The 23,756-nt window shown below is 38.4% G+C and overlaps 1 protein-coding gene and 1 non-coding gene across 3 annotated transcripts in view; one reads left to right on the top strand and one right to left on the bottom strand.

The window, feature by feature from the left end:
* The window catches only part of LOC101736562 (protein transport protein Sec24A), a 36,135-nt gene extending 13,257 nt beyond the window's left edge, over positions 1–22,878 (bottom strand). The window contains exons 1-10 of one of the 2 annotated variants that reach the window (XM_038018776.2): positions 22,793–22,878; positions 21,072–22,467; positions 14,436–14,538; positions 13,785–13,911; positions 11,785–11,972; positions 8,382–8,535; positions 7,305–7,474; positions 6,170–6,243; positions 4,679–4,830; positions 3,633–3,786 (exon numbers count right to left, since the gene is read on the bottom strand). In XM_038018776.2, coding sequence (XP_037874704.1) covers positions 3,633–3,786; positions 4,679–4,830; positions 6,170–6,243; positions 7,305–7,474; positions 8,382–8,535; positions 11,785–11,972; positions 13,785–13,911; positions 14,436–14,538; positions 21,072–22,456 — 2,507 coding nt within the window. In that variant the 5' untranslated portion in view covers positions 22,457–22,467; positions 22,793–22,878. Of the gene's footprint in view, positions 1–3,632; positions 3,787–4,678; positions 4,831–6,169; positions 6,244–7,304; positions 7,475–8,381; positions 8,536–11,784; positions 11,973–13,784; positions 13,912–14,435; positions 14,539–21,071; positions 22,468–22,656 lie in introns of both variants that reach the window. The other variant, XM_038018774.2, reaches the window with a different exon arrangement.
* Positions 2,011–2,124, top strand: LOC119630290 (U5 spliceosomal RNA). Its single transcript, XR_005246073.1, has one exon. It is a non-coding gene; the product is annotated as a U5 spliceosomal RNA (small nuclear RNA).
* Positions 22,879–23,756: the final 878 nt, after the last annotated feature.

Genomic DNA, 23,756 nt, shown 5'->3' with positions numbered 1-23,756 from the left:
CCGTATTTATGCTCAAAGCTCTAAGGAAGCTTCCCAATTAGTCGACAGAGTGCAACTAACACATAAACACACTGTAAAAGTAATAAATATTATTTGCAACAGATTTTTTTTTTCCTTTGTCTCAGTATTTATGGCAAGACTAGGTATATAAAATATATATCGTAAATATATTTTTAATAATTAACTTTTGGCCAATTTTCATATATATTTTATACGTTTCAAATATATTTCAGATACATATATTCAAAATATATATTTTTAATATTTTTAGCTATGTTTTTATGTCTTTTAAGATATATTTTGAATGTATCTAAAATTATGTTACATTAAGCATATTATTTTTTAAAGAAAATATTACTATTTTTATGTTCGAGTTGATTGATACAGATAAAAATAGAGATAGTATTTACCTTCCTATGCAGATTCGAAAAGTTTTTTTTTTTTTTAAGTAAGATTGTCACAATTATTTTAAAGAAACTCAGCGTGCACGTGTATTTTTATAAACGATGTTGTATGTACTGTATTTCGAATACTGGCTAGGCTAACGGTTGTTACAGCTGCTCCGAAATAGTAGGTATGTATGTAGCTTACTACCAGCTAGGCGGGTCTGGGGTCTTAACCCAGACCCGCCTAGCCCCTTCCCCACTTTTCTTGGAAATACCTTTTGATGGGCTAAAATTTTTCGTAGGTCACTCAGGTATATAAGTTATCTAAAAATAGTTATAAACAGGCATCTACGCATATAATTTAAAGAAGATTCGACAACTTTCTCCAAATATTGTAGATGTCTTATTAAATATTAATTTTATTCACTTATTTGTTTGTTAATTATAGTAGTATATTTTGATTTGCAATTATTATTTTTATCAATGTAACATGTAATCTTACGTTTTTCGAGTAATTAAATTGTAAATTTTATTAAATAGCTCAAAATTGTAAATAATAATTTTAAAAAAAAATCGAATTCGAGTTTTTTTTCGATTTTTTGCATTTTCTGAGAAGATTTACTATAGTAACATTTTTTCGGAAAGTAGAGATTTCAACGAACAGAAAACATACCAACTTTTAAAAAAAAGCTGATATTTTGACGGGTGAATTTTCGATTAAAAATTAGAGTGCTTTTCCGATGTTAATTCAAAATAAGGTGAAAAAATTAATATTTCTATTCAAATAAATTACAACGTATTTGGGACATAAAAAGGAAAGTTTTCACCAAATTTCGTGAATTTTTTTTTTTTTTTGAAAAAGAAAAAAAAACCAAAAACATGGTTTTTTGAATTTTTCACATAAATTTTGAGGTTATGTGAAAAAAGTGTAAATACAAAAGTTTTAGATCTTTTTATTACCTACAACTTTACCATTTGACTTTTTCCATAGGACTTAATTTTGCTGGAAATCGAGAAAATCCGTTTTTACCCTTAAACCCAATATATCCATACGAGTAGCCCAAGTAAGAGCAGTGCTTCGCAGAATCTACCACCGGAACGGAAATGCGACCCACTGAGAAGATCCGGTGAGAAACTCAGTGGGCTGTGACTATGGGTTAGTTTACTCTCCGAAAACTTTGTCGCAAGCGACGGGTTCGAAGACCGGTGGTTGAGGTGTATTCGAACACTGATCAGAGAGCGGACAGCCTTCTAAGGTGAAAAATAAAAGCGGGTCGTGAATTCGGCTGTCTAAAAAATCTGATCTGTAGACATTTGGCTCTCACCAAATTTACCCAGCGAATATTCTGATTCAGAAAGCTACAAGTTTAATAGTAGTTTAAGAAAATTTACATTCTAGCGAATGATTTTTATTATTTTTTTAAGGTTAGTTTACTCGCCGAACCCTTCGACGCAAGCAACGGTTTCGATAAGAACGGTGACCGGATAATATATTGTCGAGTTCAAGCACAAGTAAAATTAGTTCAACAATGCCATCAGTAGATGGCGTTGTGCGCATAAGCTGAGTCGCGCTGACGACTTTTGACTCAAACAACTATAAAGAATTTTGATTGCCAATTTCATATATCTCTGGTTTCCCTTCAAAACGTATAAATCTTTCGCCTTTTACTAAAGATTTCCGTGGAGGGGAACACTCAAATGAGTCTATAGTATTTTTGACGCCACACTTCGGTGTGGCCTATTAACGTGTATGTAAGATTGGTGATGGATGAATCGAAGTACTTAGGGATTTAAAATAACTCATCACTCTTCGCACAATTTTCATCAAACCTGTTGGTACTATTGGTTGAATGCGTGGTGAAAAATGTTATTTGAGATGACAAGCCGTGATAATAAATTTTATTAATAATGTGACTTATTTATTACAAAGTTATCGACCCGGGTCTATAATTATTAAAACAAAAAAAAAATAGTAGGATGAAACCCGTTAGAAAAGGAGGGGAATATTATAAAAATAATAATTTACGGGCGATCTGAGGTCGGGAAGGGGATGGGGGGTTTAAGTGTAAAAAACGGTTTTTCTCGATTTCCGGCAAAACTAAGTCAAATGGCAAAGTTATAAGGTAATAAAAAGATCTAAAACTTTTGTATTTACACTTTTTCTCATAACCTCAAAATATATTATGTGAAAAATTCAAAAAACCTTGTTTTTGGTTTTTTATTTTTATCTTTTTCAAAAAAATTGTTTTTTTCACGAAATTTGGTGAAAACATACCTTTTTATGTCCCAAATACGCTGTAATTTATTTGATTAGAAATATTTATTTTTTTCACCTTATTTGAATTAATATCGAAAAAGCACCCTAATTTTCAATCGAAAACTCACCCGTCAAAATATCAGCTTTTTCCAAAAAGTTGGTATGTTTTCTGTTTGTTGAAATCTCTACTTTCCGATGGTGAAAAAAAAATTTATTACTATAGTAAATCTTCTCAGAAAATGCAAAAAATCGAAAAAAACTAATTCGATTTTTTTTTTCAATTGTTATATACAATTTTGAGCTATTTATTAAGATTTACAATTTCATTACTCGAAAAACGTAAGATTACATGTTACATTGATAAAAAAAAATTGCAAATCAAAATATAGTACTATAATTAGCAAACAAATAAGTGAATAAAATTAATATTTAAATAAGACATCTACAATATTTGGAGAAAGTTGTCGAATCTTCTTTAAATTATATGCGTAGATGCCTATTTATAACTATTTTTAGATGACTTATATACCTGAGTGACCTACGAAAAATTTTAACCCATCAAAATAAAAATCAACAATATTTATACCTATAATAATTCTACCCTGGTCTACATCTGGAATACTTCATATTAATTTTTTTTAACAAACATGTTTCATAATTAAAAATATTTGGTAATTAAAGATTATTTCTCGTTATGAACTGGTATTCTGTTATCAGCTCGCCTGTCCTTCGAACTGGGTTTTACGATTAAAAAGAGAGGCAAGGTAGTGAATAGGCCCGGGGGTAGCCTGTCCTCCTAAATGAGCCTTACAATTAATGATTATTTTTTATTGCCCTTGTAGGCAGACGAGCACACGGCCCACCTGATGGTCAGTGGTTACCGTCGCCCATGGACTTCAGCAATGCCAGGGGCGGAGCCAAGCCACTGCCTACCAATGAGAGAGGCAAGGTAATGAGTAGTGCTGGGAGGGCGGGGTGCGGTCGCTCACCTGGTGCAGCGGACCCTCATGACGGCCTCGAAGCCGATCTTCCTGGTGAGGTAGCGCGTGAGCATGCGCTGCAGCGTGCGCACGTGCTGCGGCCGCGCGCTCGAGTACAGCGGCACGTGGTACACCGACCCGCCGCTGAACTTGCTCATGCCGCCTGCCACAACACACGCCGCAATGTACACTGCGCTTGCGAGTACGCGCGGGTAGGTACCAACACGCTGCCTACTTCTGCCGTGAAGCAGTAACGAGCTTCGGTTTGAAGGGCGGGGCAGCCGTCGTAGCTATACTGGTACTATATAGCAGCGGTCGGGGAACTTTTTTACCCCAAAATATTTTTGTGCAAGTTGATATTACCCTATGGTGAAAAACAAAAAAAAAACGAAATCGCTTCTTTTTAGCATCTTTCATAATATAGCCCCCATGATAATTTTGAAAAGAAAACAATTACTAAAAATTTAACGACTCTAAAGAAGTTCCACTTCAATATATACTTTTTACTCACAAAAATTTCATGTTTACCCCCCAAAATTTCATTTTACCCCATTGGGGGTAATTTACCCCGGTTTCCCCGACCGCTGCTATATAGACTATATAGAAGTCGTCGTGGCCTTGAAGGATAAGACGTCCAGCGCATTCGTGTTGAGCGATGCACCGGTGTTCGATCCCGCAGGCGGGTACCTATTTTTCTAATGAAATACGTACTCAACAAATGTTTACGATTGACTTCCACGGTGAAGGAATAACATCGTGTAATAAAAATCAAACCCGCAAAAATTATAATTTGCGTAATTACTGGTGGTAGAACCTCTTGTGAGTCCGCGCGGGTAGGTACCACCGCCCCTTCTATTTCTGACGTGAAGCAGTGATGCGTTTCGGTTTGAAGGGTGGGGCAGCCGTTGTAACTATACTTGAGACCTTAGAACTTAGATCTCAAGGTGGGTGGCGCATTTGCGTCGTAGATGTCTATGGGCTCCAGTAACCACTCAACACCAGGTGGACTGTGAGTCCGTCCACCCAACTAAACAATAAATATATAAATGACTAACTTAACGTCGCAAGGTCAGAGTACTGCGAGTTCAACAGGAACAAGTCGATGGACAGCTGCGCGCCGCTGCAGTCCAGAGCCAGACGTTTGTAGAAGTCGGTCGCCGGGTTCAAGTGGTTCACATCTTTCGAAGATCTCGCGTTGGGATCCTCTCTGCAAACATTATTACATTTGTTGTCATAAATGGAAGGAAGGCATCGTGTTTTATTTGACTGTGACTATTTTCTGGAGCCACGGACAACGTGCAGTGCATCGTCGAGTCCAGACCTCAAGGTACTATTAGTTCATTTTGTATGAAACAAGAAGTAAAATTTTTTTTTTTTTAGAATAGCAAACTGTAGTTAAATTTTTTCAATATTTAAATGTAATAACATCTCTGGCGACGGTGACCACAAAAACAATAAAAATATACAAATGAAAAGTGAAGATAATACTACACCCTCCATTTACAAGGTATTTACAGTACTTATACAAAAATATCGAGGGATGAAAGCCCATTTGTTTTAAGCGACATCTCGCTTAATACGCTATCTTTGTAATTAAAGGTGAGTTTTATTTATAGTAGGTATATTAATTAAATAATTTCATATTATAATTTCACGAATTTGTTTTTGGTTTATTTTACTATTAATTACAATATAATCAGATAAGTACAATATAAATTTCTAAAACTTCAATTGTTTTTTATTTATTTTTTATTTCATGTATTAATTTATTTAGTCATCACTGTCTAATCTCATGTGCGTTAGATGACTTTTTGGTGAGAACGCGAGGAGTGAAGTTGTATGATTTAATTTATTTTGTCTATTTAGTGTTTCTTCAGATTTAAATGTGTAATAACGGTGGTTTATTAACTGTTTAATATCACAATGTGAATGTGCACAAATGTGGGGCAATGAAACAAAGTCGCCAGACGTAGCTTCTCGGGACCCTCCAAAAAGTCTATTAAAAAAGTCTCAGTAAATAACCACCATTTTACTGAGATTATATTTCATCCTATTATCATCTCATCGCATTTCATTTCGTTTTCATTTCATTTCATAATAAAAAATTTCGTATGAAAAAAGTTTTCATTCAAATTAAAATAAGGCTGGCTTGACCTTAATACTTTTAAATTTTCACACTGCTATCGGAAGGCACTATGATTTGGCGGATGTTACGTTGCGTCAAGGAACGTTTTCCACAGGAGAAAATCGCCGGATCCCCACCCGCACGGCAGGTGGGGTATGTGGGAGTCGAACCTCACTAAAAACTCCTGCCGCTCACAGCCGGCGCCCTGCCCCGGACCGGGTGGGAACCCAGTCGGAGCTATTGAGACGGCGGGACAGGGTTTACGCAGAGCACATTACATCCATCCCGCCGGTCAAGGAAAGTTAGGCTCATCTAGTCAATTTGTATGACATGATGACGTTAAAACGCAGCGCTAAGTACGCGTTCTGTTTGACGAAGCCTTTATTGCTGTCGTGTTGGAGTTGGCTTGGAGCGTGCTCACCTGGAGTGCAGCGCGCCGGGGCCCGCGGTGGGCAGGCACGTCTGGAACACCGTGATGCGCCCGCCCGTCGGCGCCTGCAACACCACACCAGTCGCGGCATGCCGTATTATTTATTGCTTAAGCGGTTACCAAGGCCCATAGACATCTACGACGTAAATGCCGCCACTCACCTTGAGATATAGGTTCTAAGTTATCAGTATAGGTATAACGGCTGCCCCGCCCTTCGAAATAAAACGCATTACTGCTTCACGGCAGAAATAGGCGGAACGTTGGTACCTACTCGCGCGAACTCACAAAACGTCCTATATTATAATTTTGCGGGTTTAATTTTTTATTACACTATGTTATTCCTTCACTCTGGAAGTCAATTGTGAACATTTGTTAAGTATGTATTTCATTACAAAAAATTGGTGCCCGCCTGCGGGATTCGAACACCGGTGCATCGCTACATACGAATGAACCGGACGTCTTATCCTTTTCTTTTATGATTGAGTGTTTACTGGTGGCCCTGAGGCCTTTCCAGTTTCACAAGGACAGGTGAGCGAGCAAGGGCTCAGCCAGAAGGGGCGGGATTTGCCAACAGCTACCCGAGCGCCTCTAAGGAAGACCTAACAATTCAAGAGTAACTGTTTCGCGAATGACTCTACTACCGGATCGGAATTGCGACCCGCTGAGAAGATCCGGCGAAAAACTCAACGGGCTGACGCTTAGGTTGCACGTCGAACTCTTTGCCGAGTTCGACGAGTACGGTTACCGGGATCTCTACTCCTAGTGTTAGAGCGGAAGGCGTCTAATGCAAGGGTTATTGGATCTGATGGATCCGTAAGGACGTGTCTAGGGCGCCGACGGTGACTGGCTCCCGCGTGGTCAGGATTCGGGGAGTAGTCAGCGGCGGCAACGATAAGGCGATTACTATGACGCATTGCCTTATCGAAGTAACGTTCCGACGCAGACTTCATGTATTTTCTGTATATCATGTCCATTACACATCCCACCACGACTATTACTCGATGACGTAACAACAGTGCATGTGATATCCATTGCGCGTTCATTTGACATTGTATCGATTCTTTCTTTTTTTAATACCGCAATGAAAAAAAAAAGCGACCGTGGTTAGGTTAGGTAGCGCACGCACCATGAGCCTGTAGGCGGCCTGCAGCGCGGCGCCCAGCGCGGAGGCGGGGGGCGCGGGGCCGCGGGGCGCGGGGGCGGCGCGCGCGGGGAGGGCGCCCAGCAGCGCGCACACCGCCTCGCGCCGCTCGCCCAGGTTCACCAGCAGCGACTCCGGGGACGGCAGGAATATATCTGCACGCAAAGTGTACACACTGTTACGCCATCTATCGCCGAATAGTCGAACGAATATCGAAGGACCTAGTAGAGCACCTAGAACGCTCGAGAAGTACAACGCTATCTATTATCACATAGCGGAAACTACTACTAGATATATGGAATATTCTCGATAATTCTAGGAATGAGGTATCGGCTATAAAAGCGCTGTAGAGATGGTACGCAGTCAGTAATCGGAACTATTCAGAGCGAAATAGCGAACGTATCACCTGAAGCAAAGCGAAAGAAGCGAATTGAGAATTTGAAAGTATTTGTGAAGTGTTATAAGCGTTCCAAGTGTTGAATACAGTTTTAAGTTGTACTTTGGTGAAATTTTATTTATTCCGAACCCCAGCGAGTAACTATACTCTGTTTAGCACTATTCTTTTTGAAGGTTAATTTTCATTGGTCGTTTTTTTTTTATATTTTTGACCTGGTAACTGAGACTTTTAGGTCAAGTCTTATTTTAATTTTAATGAAAACTTTTTTATATGAAAAATGATATTACAAAATGAAATGAAGTTGATTAATTAATATGAAACATGGCATGAAATGAAAACGCAACGAAATTAATGAAATAATATAATCTCAGTAAAGTGGTCGTCATTTACTGAGACTTTTTCAGTGGACTTTTTGGAGGATCCCGAGAAGTTATGCCCAGCGGCTTTGTTTCATTTCCTCATATTTGTGCACTTTCACAGATCCGAAACAGTTAATAAGCCACCGTTATTAACTAACCTGAAGAAACACTAAACTAGACAAAATTAAATCACACAACTTCACTCCTCGCGTTCCCACCAAAAAAATCTTTAGCACTATTCAAACTTTGACTATGTAACAGTAAATCTACCCTCATTTAAGCGTCAATAGTGTTTAAAGGACGTACCGTCGATGTCCAGGACGGTCATCTCCTTGGGCCTGGCGAGCCCCTCGCCCATGGAGTAGTAGTGCACGTGGGTGTCGTAGCAGATGAAGCCGATCTGCGTCCGCGCGTCGCCCGGCAGCTGGTCCAGGTTGCTCATCAGCACGTCGCAGACAACCTGCAATTTTTTTGCCAATGACCATAGTGTAATTTCAAAAATTCACATTTCCACAAGGATATCTTATATATACCTATATATTAAATAATACGTGAAGCGAAAACTATGTATCCCTTTTTACGTAAATTGCGCGGACGGTGGAGTATGAAATTTCCCACACTTATAGAGAATATAGAGAAGGAGTGCACAATGCTAATATTTTTCATACATTTAAATTAAAAAATTACATACACTATCATGTATTTGACACACACACTCATGCATACTATTTGTTTATTGTCAAACTTTTCTTGTTGTTGTCTGTGGCCCAATTGAGAATAGATTAATATTGTTTGTCTTTATTATTATGTGCCTAAAGTCTTGGCCTTCATGGAGTAGGATTTTTGATAAAAAAAGAATACAAGAACAATATATTAAGCTTCTCAGGCTTATCTGAAAGAGTTGCAATACTTCAACTTGAGTTCAACAAAAAGATAATATTAATAATTCAAGTGTATGCACCAACTGAAAAGGCTTCTAAAGAAGAAATGGAAAAATTTTACGAATCACTGCAAGAAGCGCAAGCGCAGACTAGCGGGGATGTACTGCTAATGGGAGACTTCAATGCCAAAGTAGGGATAGCTAAAACAAAAGAAGATAAGATTCTAGGTAAATTTGGGTATGGAAAAAGAAACGAAAGAGGTGAAAAGCTCATAGAATTTGCCTTCGAACACAAACTGTCGATTATGAATACGTATTTTAAAATGAGACAAAATCGAAAATGGACTTGGAAATCACCAAATGGAAAAGTAAAGAATGAATTAGACTATATCCTATCAAACCAGCCCAAAAGTATAAGGAAAATAGAAGTACTGCACGGCTTAGGGTATAGTTCCGATCACAGACTGGTTAGAGCAACTTATTCTTTACAAAATACTAAAAAATGTAGGATATCGTTCAAATCATCCCCAAATATATTCAAAACTGAAAAAGAAATAATGATGTACACTAGAAATTTAGAAAACAACATAAAAGAACTTGAACCTTTTGAAGACGACGATGTCCAGACCCTATACAACAAAATAGAACACGTCATTATAAAAAGCATATCAACAAACGAACACAAAGAGGAACAAAGTAATTCAAACAAAATTCTTACACAATCAACAGTAAAACTAATGACCAGACGCTCGACACTATTGAAAATAAAACAAAAAACTTCGGAAATGAAGGCAGAGCTAAGTATGCTATTCAAAAAAACGAATAAAAAGGAGTTCAACAGACCAATATATATAGGTTTTATCGATTACGCTAAGGCATTTGATACGATCTCACATGACGCCATCTGGGAGGCACTGGACAAATGTCAGGTCCACGACAAGTACAAAAATGTCTTGAAGAACATTTACGACAAGAGCACCAGTTGTGTGAAACTAGAGAACCGAGGACCTGAAATACCTATTCTAAGAGGAGTGAGACAAGGAGACCCACTTTCCCCGAAGATCTTTATAGCAGTGCTGCATAACATTTTTGAGGAGCTGAAATGGAAGAACGAAGGCCTTAAAATATGTAACCAATACTTGAGTCACCTCAGATTTGCAGATGATATAGTCCTCTTAGCTGATAACAGTAGAAAACTAGAAAAAATGATAAACCAACTAAATGTACAAAGTAAAAGAGTAGGCCTATTAATGAATAAAGACAAAACAAAAGTAATGACAAACAGCGTCAAACATCCAATAAAACTTGAAGGAAAAACATTAGAATTCGTAAACAAATACATATATCTAGGAAAAGAAATATCATTTGAAGACAGAGGCGAAGAAGAAGAGGTACAACGTAGAATAAATATGAGTTGGAAAAAATATTGGTCACTCAAAGAGATAATGAAAGGAGACTATCCACTCCACCTGAAGAAAACAGTTATGGATACATGCATCTTACCAACTCTCACATATGGTTGCCAATCGTGGACTTTCAACACCACCATAAAAACAAAAATGGTTAATTGCCAGAAAGCTATGGAAAGAAGCATTCTAAAAATAAAAATAAAAGATAAAGTAAGAAGTGAATTTATACGAAAAAAGACAAAATTAATTGATGTCCTAAACTTCAGTAAAAGATTAAAGTGGCGATGGGCTGGCCACGTAGCACGCTACAGTGTCAAACGATGGACAATTGAAGTGACAAAATGGAAAGGGCCTAATGGGAAAAGAAGGAAAGGACGACCTATGAAACGATGGAGTGATGATATCATAGTCACCGCTGGGAAAGAGTGGATGAGGCAGGCTGGGAACAGAGAAAATTGGATTAAGCTGGAGGAGGCCTATACCCAAATAGGGGTTCCTGTCGAGGAAAATTGAACGGCAATGTAATTGGATCTGAATGTGGGAGTTATATATGGTTGAGAATATTTACATGTAATATTTAGGTGATGGGAAATAAAAGGCTTATTATTATTATTACAGTCAAAACCGTTTATTGCGACATCGTTTAGAACAACATGCCGGTTATAATAACCTAAAACAAAGGTCCCGGCTGAATGCTATAAGACCGCCTTATTAAAAACATTGCTTTATACGACATTGCTTATAACGACATACCTCATAAAACGACCACATTTAACTAATATTTCGGAGAATTAGATCTGTTAGAACAACCGGCTAAGCTGTATTGTAAACAATTTGAATAGGTATCCACATTTGTCTTCAATGGCTATTAAAATCAGGAAAGAAAACAATAGGATTTAGTTTAGTGTAGGGTCTTTTCTAATTCTTAGAAACAAAACACGTGCATGCAGTAGAGTCAAAGCCCGCTTCTTCATATCTCTTCAGTTAGTTTATTACTTATCTATACACAAGACGCACCAAAACTTTGTGGAGTTATTCGTGAAACTTTAAAAATGTCGCAAAGAAAAAGAAAACAAATTAATATTGAAGAAAAATCGCGTATTATGTAAATATATTTTTCCAATAATTCCCTATCGATTTGTTTGTACTTGCACGATACACATTAAACATCACCGGTTGTTACGACTATCGGTTTTTACGACTGAATATGAGCAGTCCCTTCGATGTCGTTATAACAGATTTTGACTGTATTATTATTATTAAAGTCTTGGCGAAATCTGTGATTATAGAAGAATAAGTCTTTGACAATAGAATCATAATAGTATCGACTACGGGGAGACCACTAAATATTTTTATTGGCCGTTTATATTGGCTTAACAGAGTGTTTACAAGTGTCCTTAGAAAATGTTGACGTTATAACCTGAAGGTAGCCGGAGTCTCTGGCTATCTGCGACACGTCGAACAAGAACAGGTAGACCGCGGGCTGCGGGGGTCGCAGCATGTACTCGCCGGGCGCGATGAACTCTATGGTCGCCGACTTGATCTCCGGCCTCCGCGACGGGTCGCCGTACGACTTGCTCACCGGGTCGTATTGAAACTCTTCTGGCACTGCAATTCGATACAAACATCGAGTATGATTGACGTGATAACATCTTATAAATAGATGAACAACGGCTGCACGCACGAAAAAGTGTCACGTTCCACCTGAGTCTGAGCGCACGATCACCGCAAGCGTTGGCTTGTGACACATTTATCTATTTTCTCGCGTGACGTCAGAGCGAGCAGTTCGAATAGTTCAGCTATTGACGTCATCACGTAAAGCTATCGTCCGTAAACCGACTTTACAAACATTTTTTTTGTGTTGGTAGCCATCATGGAACACAAGATTTTTGACAGACGTCTGAATCTCACTGACGACAGGATAAGTTTGCATATATACAAGTTCCATCCGTCTACAGAGCAATATATCACCCGCGCCATCGAAGAACATCCCTTTGTTGTTAAAGCACCCAAAATTTCACTACATTCGACGGAGATATTATGTTTCTATAAAATACGGATATGTAAATTTATGTTAATTCTTAATACAGAAACAAAAAAAAAAATATCTTCTAAGGATTTTTCTATTTTCTTCTTCTAAGGTTAAATATAGACGCATCATATACATCAGACAAAAAACTTAGAAATGCCTTCAGTATTTATGTAAGCTATTAAAAAAAACCGCAATCTCTGCTTCCGTTAACCAATAAACGCCAAAATTCCCCCCGCTTCCCTAAGCGCGCACACAATATATTCAAAACAAATTATTTAACGTTATCGCGTTCATCATTTGCAAACATTTGCATTATCAATCCATTATCGATCTACGTTTAATTGCTAGATTATCTCTACAGTATTCAAAGTCCGCTTTCAGAGCTCTCCGACGACACACAGTTTAGTTGTCGGCTTGATACGACGATGTCTTTGCAATTGGTTACAAACATAAAAAAGATACAAAGTTTTTGTTTACGATGAAACACAAAAGATAAAAAGAAGGAGAAAGTAGACAAGAAACAGATAGCCAAGGCAAAACAAGCAGGTATGCGTAACAAAAAGAATTATATTAAAGGTTTAGCACAGAAAGGTGACGAGGGATGTGCGATCGCAAGTCCGATTTCAATTTTGTTTGGGTCTTTTTGTGTTTGTAACCAACTGCAATTCATCAAGGACCGTCGGTCTACCGAGCAATATCACCGGCTCGGTGGAAGATCTTCCACGGTAAGAGTAACGCCATCTATCGCCGAATAGCCGAAACGAATATCAAAGGAACTCGTAACGCCGAGAAAGATCGAGAAGTACAGCGCCATCTATTGTCAGATAGCGGATAGAACAAACATCGAAAATACTCGACTTTTGTGGAATATTCTCGATAATTCTAGAGATGTCGTATCGACTATAAAAGTGTTGCAGAGATGGCACGAGTCAGTTAGTAATCGGAACCACTCGAAGCGAAACAGCGAATGGATCACTTGAAGCGAAGCGGAAGAAGTGAATTATGAATTTTAAAGTGTTTATGAACTGTTTTAAGCGTTCTAAATCTTAATACATTTTCAACTTGTGATTCGGTAAAATTTTATTTATCCCGAACTCCAGTGCGTAACAATACTTCTATAAAGTATAAACTAGTATTTCCTTCGGTTTTCAACGGGTCGTATCATACCACGAACACACACACTTACCCCTGTTTTGTTTAATTGTGTTCCATTGCGGGTCATCCCAAAAACATTAGGAACGTGATTTTTTTATGCTGTATTATTAGAAATTACCAACTCTGTCTTCTTGAACGACTCCAAGAGACGTTTTATTCTAAAGTCGCTAAATACTTGGAATACCTACATCCTACAACGTTTAAGCAGAAATACACACACAAACAATACTCACAGTCATTGACCCTATAACACAGATTGCATTTCCATCGCTTCGCATCGACGAAGTAGACAAACGGATTGATGTACGTCCGACAAGCCCGACAGCGGACTATCGTAGCGCACTGGATCACTGGTAGATGCTGGAAAGAATATCTTAATGTTAAACACATTTTGTGTACCCGTTATTGCCCACACCCCCTGCCCACCTGGTGTAAAGTGGTTACAGGAGCCCATAGACATCCACAAAGTAAATGCTGCCACCCACCTTAATAACATATATGAATTCTAAGGTCTCCGTTTTTACCGTACAACGGCTGCTCCCCCTTCAAACCGAAACTTATTACTGCTTCACGGCAGAAATAGGCAGGGTGGTGGTACCTACCCGCGCGGACTCTCAAGAGGTCCTACCACCAGTGATTACGCAAATTATAGTTTTGCAGGTTTCATTTTTATTACACGATGTTATTCCTTCACCGTGGAAGTCAATCGAGAACATTTGTTAAGTACGTATTTAATTAGAAAAATTGGTACCCGCCTACGGGATTCGAACACAGTTGCATCGCTCAACACGAATGCACCGGACGTCTTATCCTTTAGGCCACGACGACTTTATGAACGTTCGACGTCTGAACAAATGATATAATTATAGTTGATGTTTACTTACATTGAGATCCTTGAATGGATGTATGAGTATGCCCAACGGTAGTCTTGACTTCTGGAGTAGGCTGTTCGTTTCTGGTATCTTATTCAGCGTGCATCTGAATATTCTGTGAAAGATATTAACAATGACATTTAGTTATTTAGTTTATTTCAACCTGTATGTATGTGTATATTCAAAGGAATTTTCAGCGACTTGACGACTTAAACAATTCGAAATTTAAAATACCGTTACGCCGGTAAAAATAAACGCCATCTATCGCCGAATAGTCGAACGAATATCGAAGGATCTAGTAGCACCTAGAACGCTCGAGAAGTACAACGCCATCTATTGTCAGATAGCGGAAACGCAATACTCGAAATGTGTGGAATATTCTCGACGATTCTAGGGATTTCGTGTCAACTATAAAAGCGTTGCAGAGATGGCATGAAGCTAGTTAGTTAGTAATCGGAACTACTCGAAGCGAAACAGCGAACGGATCACCTGAAGCGAAGCGGAAGAAGTGAATTGAGAATTTTAAAGTGTTTGTGAAGTGTTCTAAGTATTGAATACAGTTTTTAAGTTTTACTTCGGTGGAATTTTATTTATCCCGAACCCCAGCGCGGAACAATACGTTAGCCTAATATTTGAACCGGGATCTCGAATATAAAAATATATCTATGAATGTTTAGTTCGACAATTTCTATTCAAGCATGTTGTTGTAGTTTTAAAACTATATTTAATCACTTTTCCATTTTGTCACTTTGTTTACTTTGGTAAATGAACGTTATATTAACGATTGAGACCTCAAGCCTCATTGTGGTCAGAGGTAGTCACATTTCTATTAAACGTGAATATCGTCCTCTAAAAAAGATATTCTAAATTATTACTTATATTTAATTAGTTTTATTATTTTTTTAGTCATAATTATTTGACTTTCCGCCTTTAAATTTCACAAAAAAATATCCTTAAGACCTAATAATGCGTGGAGCATTAAAAACCAAATTTGTTTGAAGAAAATATTAGGTTGGTTTGAGACATTGGACATATTCGGTTACAGGGTACGTAGTCTGGTATCGAAGTTCATTCCCTTGATAAAATACGGTCGACATTCGCGTGTCTTTCTTTTATCGAGCAAAAAATAAACCGGCATAAATCAAAGCACTTAACGTCCATGCTATTTGTTACTCATATAACTTATTCTTTATTACGTAGATGGGTGAACAAGCTTACGGCCGTCCTGTGACTACCGGAGCTTTTTTTTTCCTATCTAAGCTTGAGAGACTATTTCAGCGTAACCTTAACTAGTAGGTGAGCTCACTGGGCTCAAACCTGACGACGTTGCTTACGCGAACCCTGAGCCGTGCTTTGCAAAATCTACCACCGGTTCGGAAACGCGACCCATTGAGAAGATCCGGCAAGAAACTCAGTGAGCTGTGTCTGTGGGTTAATTTACTCGTCGAGCCCTCCATCGCAAGCGACGGGTTCGACGAGAACGATGACCGGTGCTTGAGTTACCTAAAAGCACCGTTAGTGGATCGGAAGGATCCGAAATGTCGTGTTTTGGGCGACGTCGACTACTTTCCATTCTGTCCGCAGGATCGGGAATGTAGTTACCGGCGGCCACGATGAGAGGGTTCTCGTGTCGCTACCGGAGCGCGTGGGCATTATAACGTGAATACCGACACCGCGGCATTAACTCTGTAAATGACTATAGGCGCCGCGGATACCTTAGACAGCGAAGAGAACCAATGTCAACAAATTAAGACAACTGCAGATCAAGACAAGACTGTCCACACTCTGCCTTCGCGCCACTCGAGTACTTCGGTCGCATTGCTCGGAAAACCCTAATAGATTAGAGAGAGGGGGAAGTTCGAGGGAAAGAGACCATGCGGGCGGAGTCCGACAAGGTGGTTCAATCAAATTCACACCACACTAGAAACGCCATTATTAAACGAAGCCCTTAACGCGGCCAATGATCGGAAAGGCTGGAAAGACATGACAAAAAATAAAACACTGTTGAAACATGATGGTCACGACCGTCAGCAGTGAGGAAACGACGCGGGGAGGAGATAGGTTCCGCTAACCAGTTAACACTAGGTGTGGGCATATCAACCCATCCAAGGAACAAAACTATAGCCGTTACACAATAAACATTCGGATTTATTTGGTGTCTAAACGAGATGCTTTTAAATTGGCAATGCATCGAAAACAAAGGGACGCTTCTTGTATTACGAACGATTGTATACAGAAGGGGGTCAACAGTGTTTATATTAGAATACGTAGCTTATCACCGATCGTCAATTGTAGAAACACAAAAGCAAACTTGTGACCGCGATCGAATACGCGGAAACATTAGCATCTGTCACGCGAGTAATGTATCTAGTGTTCTCACACGCATCGGCCAATCTTTCTTTAAGATTTAAAAATATATATTTTTTCAAACCCAATTCTTCTCGGCTTTCTGGCCGATTTAGCTTTGATCCTATCGTTACCATACAGAATCGTCCGTTAGGCCGAACTGAAGATTTCCTAAAAAAATAATCGTAATCGTCCAGTTCTTTCGGCGTATAAATGGAAGATAATTATACACACATGGATATTTTTATATATCGTACCTTTAGAATTGAAGTAGTTTGAAAAATGTTAAGAAAATGAGTTTTATGCTTTGAACGTCTTATAAACATGTAAAAACGAAATTTAAATTTTAGTAAAAAAAATAACGAAATACTCTTTCCGTCTCTTTTAAATCAAGCGCTTAACTTAATCTTTAAGCATACCCTAAGCCTTAAGCTTTGAAGCTTAAAGTATTAGAATCAAAATTGAAAAAATACAAATCTTTAAAAATTATTTTTTTTTGCCTTTACTACAAACAAGAACTTGGGATTAAGCCACTTCAATCAATTCTAAAGGTAAAATTGATTTAAGTGCCTTAAACCCGCAACATATCCGAATTTGTGTATTTATACTAGATAGGACAGCCTTTGCAAATTACATTTTTTTTATTGCTTAAATGGGTGGACGAGCTTACAGCCCACCTGCTGTTAAGTGGTTACTGGAGACCATAGACAACGTAAATGCGCCACCCACCTTGAGATATAAGTACTACAGTACAGTTACAACGGATGCCCCACCCTTCAAACCGAAACGCATTACTGCTTCACGACAGAAACAGGCAGGACTGTGGTGCGGACTCCAAGAAGTCCTACCACCAGTAATTACGTAAATTGTAATTTTGCCAGTTTGATTTTATTACACGATGTTATTCCTTCACCGTGGAAGTCAATTGTCAACATGTGGTAAGTACGTATTTCATTAGAAAAATTGGTACCCGCCTGCGGGATTCGAACACCGTTGCATCGAAAGATAGGAATGCACCGGACGCCTTATCCTTTAGGCCACGACGACTTCATACTTACATTCAAGACTTCAAACTCATGCCTCAAGGCACGGCAACGAACAAGGATAACGGACATGCACGTTAAGACCCATAAGGATCCCGGTAACCAGCTGACGAACCATGAACTTATCTAGTTCCGTCTAGTGCATTAAAATAAAATAAAACCGAAATTTACGTCAACACAAGCTTATCTCGACACATCAGTGAAAATTCCTTACTACAATGGACGAATCAATTACACTCAATTTGGTGTTCTATTGTGAAATACGACGAACACAAAAGCACAAACAGACATCGTCTGATCACAATTTTATTGATTGTATTATTTTAACTTAACAGAAAAAATCAAGTTTCATAATGAATATTCGAGTAGTAAAATTCAAAGCGCCCTTTTTTTTATTTGCGTTATTACTGGTGGGTGTCACAACACTGCTGACTTCTGCCGCGATACATTCAGGACTTCCAGTTTAAAGGGTGGGGACAGTTGAATTGAAACTTAAACTTGACATCTCCAAGGTGGGTCACTCCGGTAACCACTTAACCTAGCTAGCATGAGCTATGAGATAGAGCTATGAGATAGGTGAGTTATCTATAGATTTGATTAAACCGATAACACGTCCTATACATTCTTTTAAATATTTGTTATCTGCTTATTTTATTACAATTCATTTAGAAATAATAAAAGTACTAGGTAATCGTATTTATGTTGTATCATTTAACGTTTATACGGTTTTAAGAGGTTGATCATATTTTTAGATAGCAGTGAATTAATTATTATTTACTGGTGGTAAGACCTGTTGTGAGTCCGCGCGGGTAGGTACCACCGCCCTACCTATTTCTGCCGTGAAGCAGTAATGCATTTCGGTTTGAAGGGTGGGGCAGCCGTCGTAACTATACTGAGACCTTACAACTTATATCTCAAGGTGGGTGGCGCATTTACATTGTAGATGTCTATTGGCTCCAGTAACCACTTAACACCAGGTGGGCTGTGAGCTCGTTCAACCATCTAAGCAATAAAATAAAAAAATATTGTATATAATTGCATTTCTTATGTAAAATACCTATATTATTTAAACGTTCACGCTTTTTACCTACACATATTTAATTGTTCATTTAATTGTAGATGTAAATTAGATTGCTACTCGTTGAAAACGGTAGTTGGTTTTCGTTTTTGGTAAATACAAAGGCCGTTTGCTTGGCCGGTACCTATCTATGTAACGGAATTTTATCATAGCAAAATTTCACGAATCATGGGAGTTGAATTTTTGCTTTCGCATCCACGATCGATGACAATACAGTAATTGTATTTTTTTGACGAAACAACCGGACTAAGATGGCAGAAAAAAAGTGAAAAAAAAAGTATGGAATTTTAAAATAGAAATATTCAGAGATTTTAAATTTAGATAAGCAGAACAATGCGTCCATTTTAATTTTTAAACTGGCTAATTTGGCTAATAAACGTGTATTTTAATTCGAATGGAATCAGAACTAAGTTTATATAGAAGAAGTCTGCAAGTAACAACAGTGACAGAGAAAATAAAGAGTTTAAAGTTATCATGATGTTGGCCTCCAAAGAAATAAATTAGTGTGCGTTTTATGCTATAATCATCATACACCAAAGTTTTTATAAATTACATTGAATACACAAACCATCACCGGGGCGCATCGATACTGTTGTCGCGTGAGGAAGCGTATCATAAAACTGAACACCTAACGTCTCAGTACGCGTCTATTGAAAAATTACGGATAATCATAACGCACTTCTTGATTTTCACAATACAATAAATCTTGCCTTAACACGTTCTCTGGTATATCAAGATTGTTAAAATTGTACTTCCGATAGCTAACGATAAAAAACTTATTGAGATAATAACAGTAATACAAAAATGTATATGTCGTGATAATTTTTGGAAGACAAAACTCATTAGATATCCATGAATCAGCATTATCAATTATTATTTTTTATTGCCTTTGTAGGCAGACGAGCGTACGGCCCACCTGATGGTAAGTGGTTACCGTCGCCCATGGACTTCAGCAATGCCAGGAGCAGAGCCAAGCCGCTGCCTACCGCTTAATACTCTCCACAAGCCTCGTTTGAAGAAGGACATGTCATGGCGCTCAGGAAACACTGTGGAGGGGAGCTCATTCCATAGCCATATTAAGTTTTAAGACCAAATTGGCCACATAGCATGCTTAGAATCACAGTGCAAACATTTATTTTTGGGGAAAATCATCAACTTATGCTGATACACCTAAGAATCACTACCCATCGAAAAACTTACAAATACATTAACAAACATAGAAGGACTAGACAATAACATTCACATCTTAATTACCATTTGATCACCAAAAAGGTATCAGTCACAAAATGGACACTAAATCCACCTACAATGTAAGGGACCTAGCTATTACAGAGGTAGTATTGGGACAGACTCATTTTTCCTATAAAGGATCAGATTTAAGAGCCCATATATTTGAAACATTTCGTGATAAAACTTCTCAAAATACTAATTGGGTAATTATATATGCATTAACAATGTTCATTGCAGACTCTGTTTTTAGTTTATCAGAAAAAATTGTTGAAAAGTACTGCTTACAAACATCACATCACCTCCTATGATGATACCATCATCAGTTGTGATTGCCAAACAAATTTAGAAGCAGCCTTGGCTTGACAGGTAAAACACCAGTTATGTTATAATATTTTTGAGTGATACACAGTTCTACATAGTTATAAGCATGTCAGGTTCAGCAGAATAGCGTTCAAACTTTTTGTGTATAGAACAATACTACTTGCTTGATACAAGAATTTCCTTTTGTCATTTCCTTATATCATCACTTCTATCACACAATTAGCCTTCCAGTGGTAAGTCACATGATGAGCTTCAGAAGTGGCTTAGCACCATAGAAGCAATAATGAGACCATAAGAATTCATACGCTACTATTTATGGCAATCTACCAATGAACCATACGATTCCTACCATCATCACTTTTAATAAAATTCCATTTAATTTTTATTTAAATAATATAAAAAATTGTTTCTCTTCAATTGTATTTATATATCACTACGACCACTATGACAATGTACTCGTAGGTGTAGTAAATGCAAATATATCCACACCTACTCAAACAATGTGCAGGTGTTGTAGAAAACTTCATTAATTATTAGAATTGATAATGTATTACTTTTACTGAGATTTTAAAATTGTATTTTATTTTTTAACTTAAACCTATCTATTTATAATACAATACCAATACTTACTCAGGACTACAATTGGGCGAATCAGCAAACTGGTGTCCGAGCTTAATTTCCGGAGGATCCTCAGGGTATTCAGGCAATATATGTCTAGTTTGCAGCAAGTCAATCATGTGATGACCCCAAAGTTGATCAAAACCTTGCTTGGTTACACTCAACTGTCCCATTTGCTGTGTCAAACCTTGAGCATTGTACTGCTGTGGATATTTCGTAGATTGTTGCGGAGCAGACTGTTGATTGTAACTGGCCTGTGGCATCTGAGGATATCTGCTCTGCATATTACTTTTCAATGGCCCACCAGTTGGTCCACTTGGAGGCCCCGCTTGTTGATTTACTGGTATATTTTGATTCATAGGCGGTATTAGTGCTGTGGGTACATTTGAACCAATATTGGAGTTAAGTCCTGGCTGACTTACAGGTTGATTTAAATAAGGTTGACCAGGTGGAGAGCTTACAGATGGCATCATTGGTAGAGGATTTGCAGAACTGAACTGCTTGGGAGGTCCAGAGACTGGTGGTAAAGGACCATTTAGGCCCACTGGCCTTGCTTCTACTGCTGAATTTGGCGGTAAGGCATTTGAGCGTGGTCCATTTACTGAGAAACCCATATGAGGGCCACTTATTGGAGGGTTAGTGACAGGACCCGATATAGGACTTGCATAAGGTGGATTCAGAGGCCCAGGAACTGAAGGCCCAACATTTCTACTGACAGGAGGCACTGAGGTACCTATATTTGTTGGACCAGCCAGAGGTGGGCCTGGAAACTGAGTACTATGTTGTATGGGCAGTGACTGTGGTCCTGAAGGCTTTGTATTTGGAGCTGGACCATATTGATTGATTGAACTGGGGCCATATCCTCCCACTGGAGGCCTATTTAGTGGAGGCACAGGACTGTAGCTACTAGATGTTGGGTTTGGCATGGATGCAGCCAAAGGAGGCCCATTCACAAGGGGTTGATTATGTTGACTAGGGGGTACTAGTGGTGGTACATTATCGTTGATTTGTTTCTGAGGTTGATAGTTAGGGGTATAAGGGTTTGGATTGGAAACAAAAACAGGACTAGGCGATGATATCTGATTTAGAGGTTTAGAGCTTTGTGGAAAAGGTCTCATTGGCGAACCTTGCATTCCACCTTGCACCAATCCAGGCTGATTGAAAGCTGGTGAGCTACTGGCACTTTGATTGAAGTTGTTTATGTTTTGTATAGCATTATTTTGAGGTGATATTGTTCCATGAAGAGGACTATTTGAATTGTTGTCCTTCAGTCCTCCATATCCTGGGGGCAGCTGACCCAATGGTACTTGAGCGTATTGATTATGGTTAAAGGCTTGCACAGGGTTTGCATTCGCTCCAGGCTGGCTTACAAACGGATTAGGTGGCAAATTAGACATGATTTGTCGATCTGCAAAACACAATGTTCTTTGTAGTACACACAATCATTTAAAACAATTAACAATGAAATCACTATCTCAAACACACTACTAGGTGTTTATATAGCGATAAAAATGCTGATATCAATTAGGAAATTATTAAAACATGCTAATTCACCAATAGGATGACGGATTAGCTAAGGAATTGACTGGCATCTTACCTACAATACGGTGACTTTAACACAAAGCACTAGTAATATACTTCTGTTATATATTATAGCATTCTCACATATTAACCTTTATTGTGAATTAACGTAATTAATATATTTTAAGACGAAAAATACGACCCTGACTTACGTGGCCGAGCAAATTAAAGCGCCCTCTGGATTGATTTTTGACAAGAAAGACAATGTCATAAGCTCATTACTGTCAACTAGTGCTGCGTCAAAATTTAATGTCACGTATGAATCGACTTTAATCGAATTAGTCGATCTTCTGTTTCATTGAATCCTGAAGCCAAATAAGTCGATTTATGCGATATTTTATTATCTGCTGTCATTATGATGATATAACAGTGATACGAGATGATTTCTAATGCCGGCCACTCACACGCGCGCAAATATTCGTACATTGTACGAATGTTTGCGGCAAGGGCCGTCAAACATTCATTCGCAAACTTAGCGGCTGTACAAATGGTTTCGGTACTCAATTTCCGACCCGTTTGCGCTTCCTCCTGCACTTGTTTACGAATGTCTCACGAATTTCTCCTCCTTTTTAATTCGTCAATAAAGCATTGAAGAGAAAAAGAATTTTGAATTCTTTCCCAGACATCATTAATAGCCATGCTGTTTTTATAGGATTTCTTTGGATGAAGATACGCTACACAGTAGACGTCACGATCTATGAAAATAGCGAAACGTCCGTTGCCCTTGCAATCCTGGGCGCAACTGGTCACACGAATGTGTGGGACACTATGCGAAGGATCGCGGTTCGCGCGCTTTGATGTCTGTTAAAGAACCGACACAGCTTGGAAAACCACGAATGCAGCGAAAACTTTGCATAATCATTTGCAAATGTCGTCTTACACTTGCGGGTTTGCGTATTCGTGCGAATGTGAGTGACCGGTGTAAAACTCAGTATGCCTTGAGAATTATTTTTAGATGGTTGAATTACCCAGAAGCCCAGGCCCTTAATTTTTCATAAGTATTTCATTTTGTATTCGACCTAAGGTTACTGTTTCTTATTCGTGAGATGCATATGACGCCTTCTTTTATTAGTGCCCTTATTGGCAGACGAGCACACAGTCCACCTGATGGTGAGT

This window comes from Bombyx mori, chromosome 22, assembly GCF_030269925.1.
Source record: "Bombyx mori chromosome 22, ASM3026992v2".
Taxonomy (NCBI): domain Eukaryota; kingdom Metazoa; phylum Arthropoda; class Insecta; order Lepidoptera; family Bombycidae; genus Bombyx; species Bombyx mori.
This window is presented reverse-complemented; position numbering and strand designations above follow the sequence as displayed.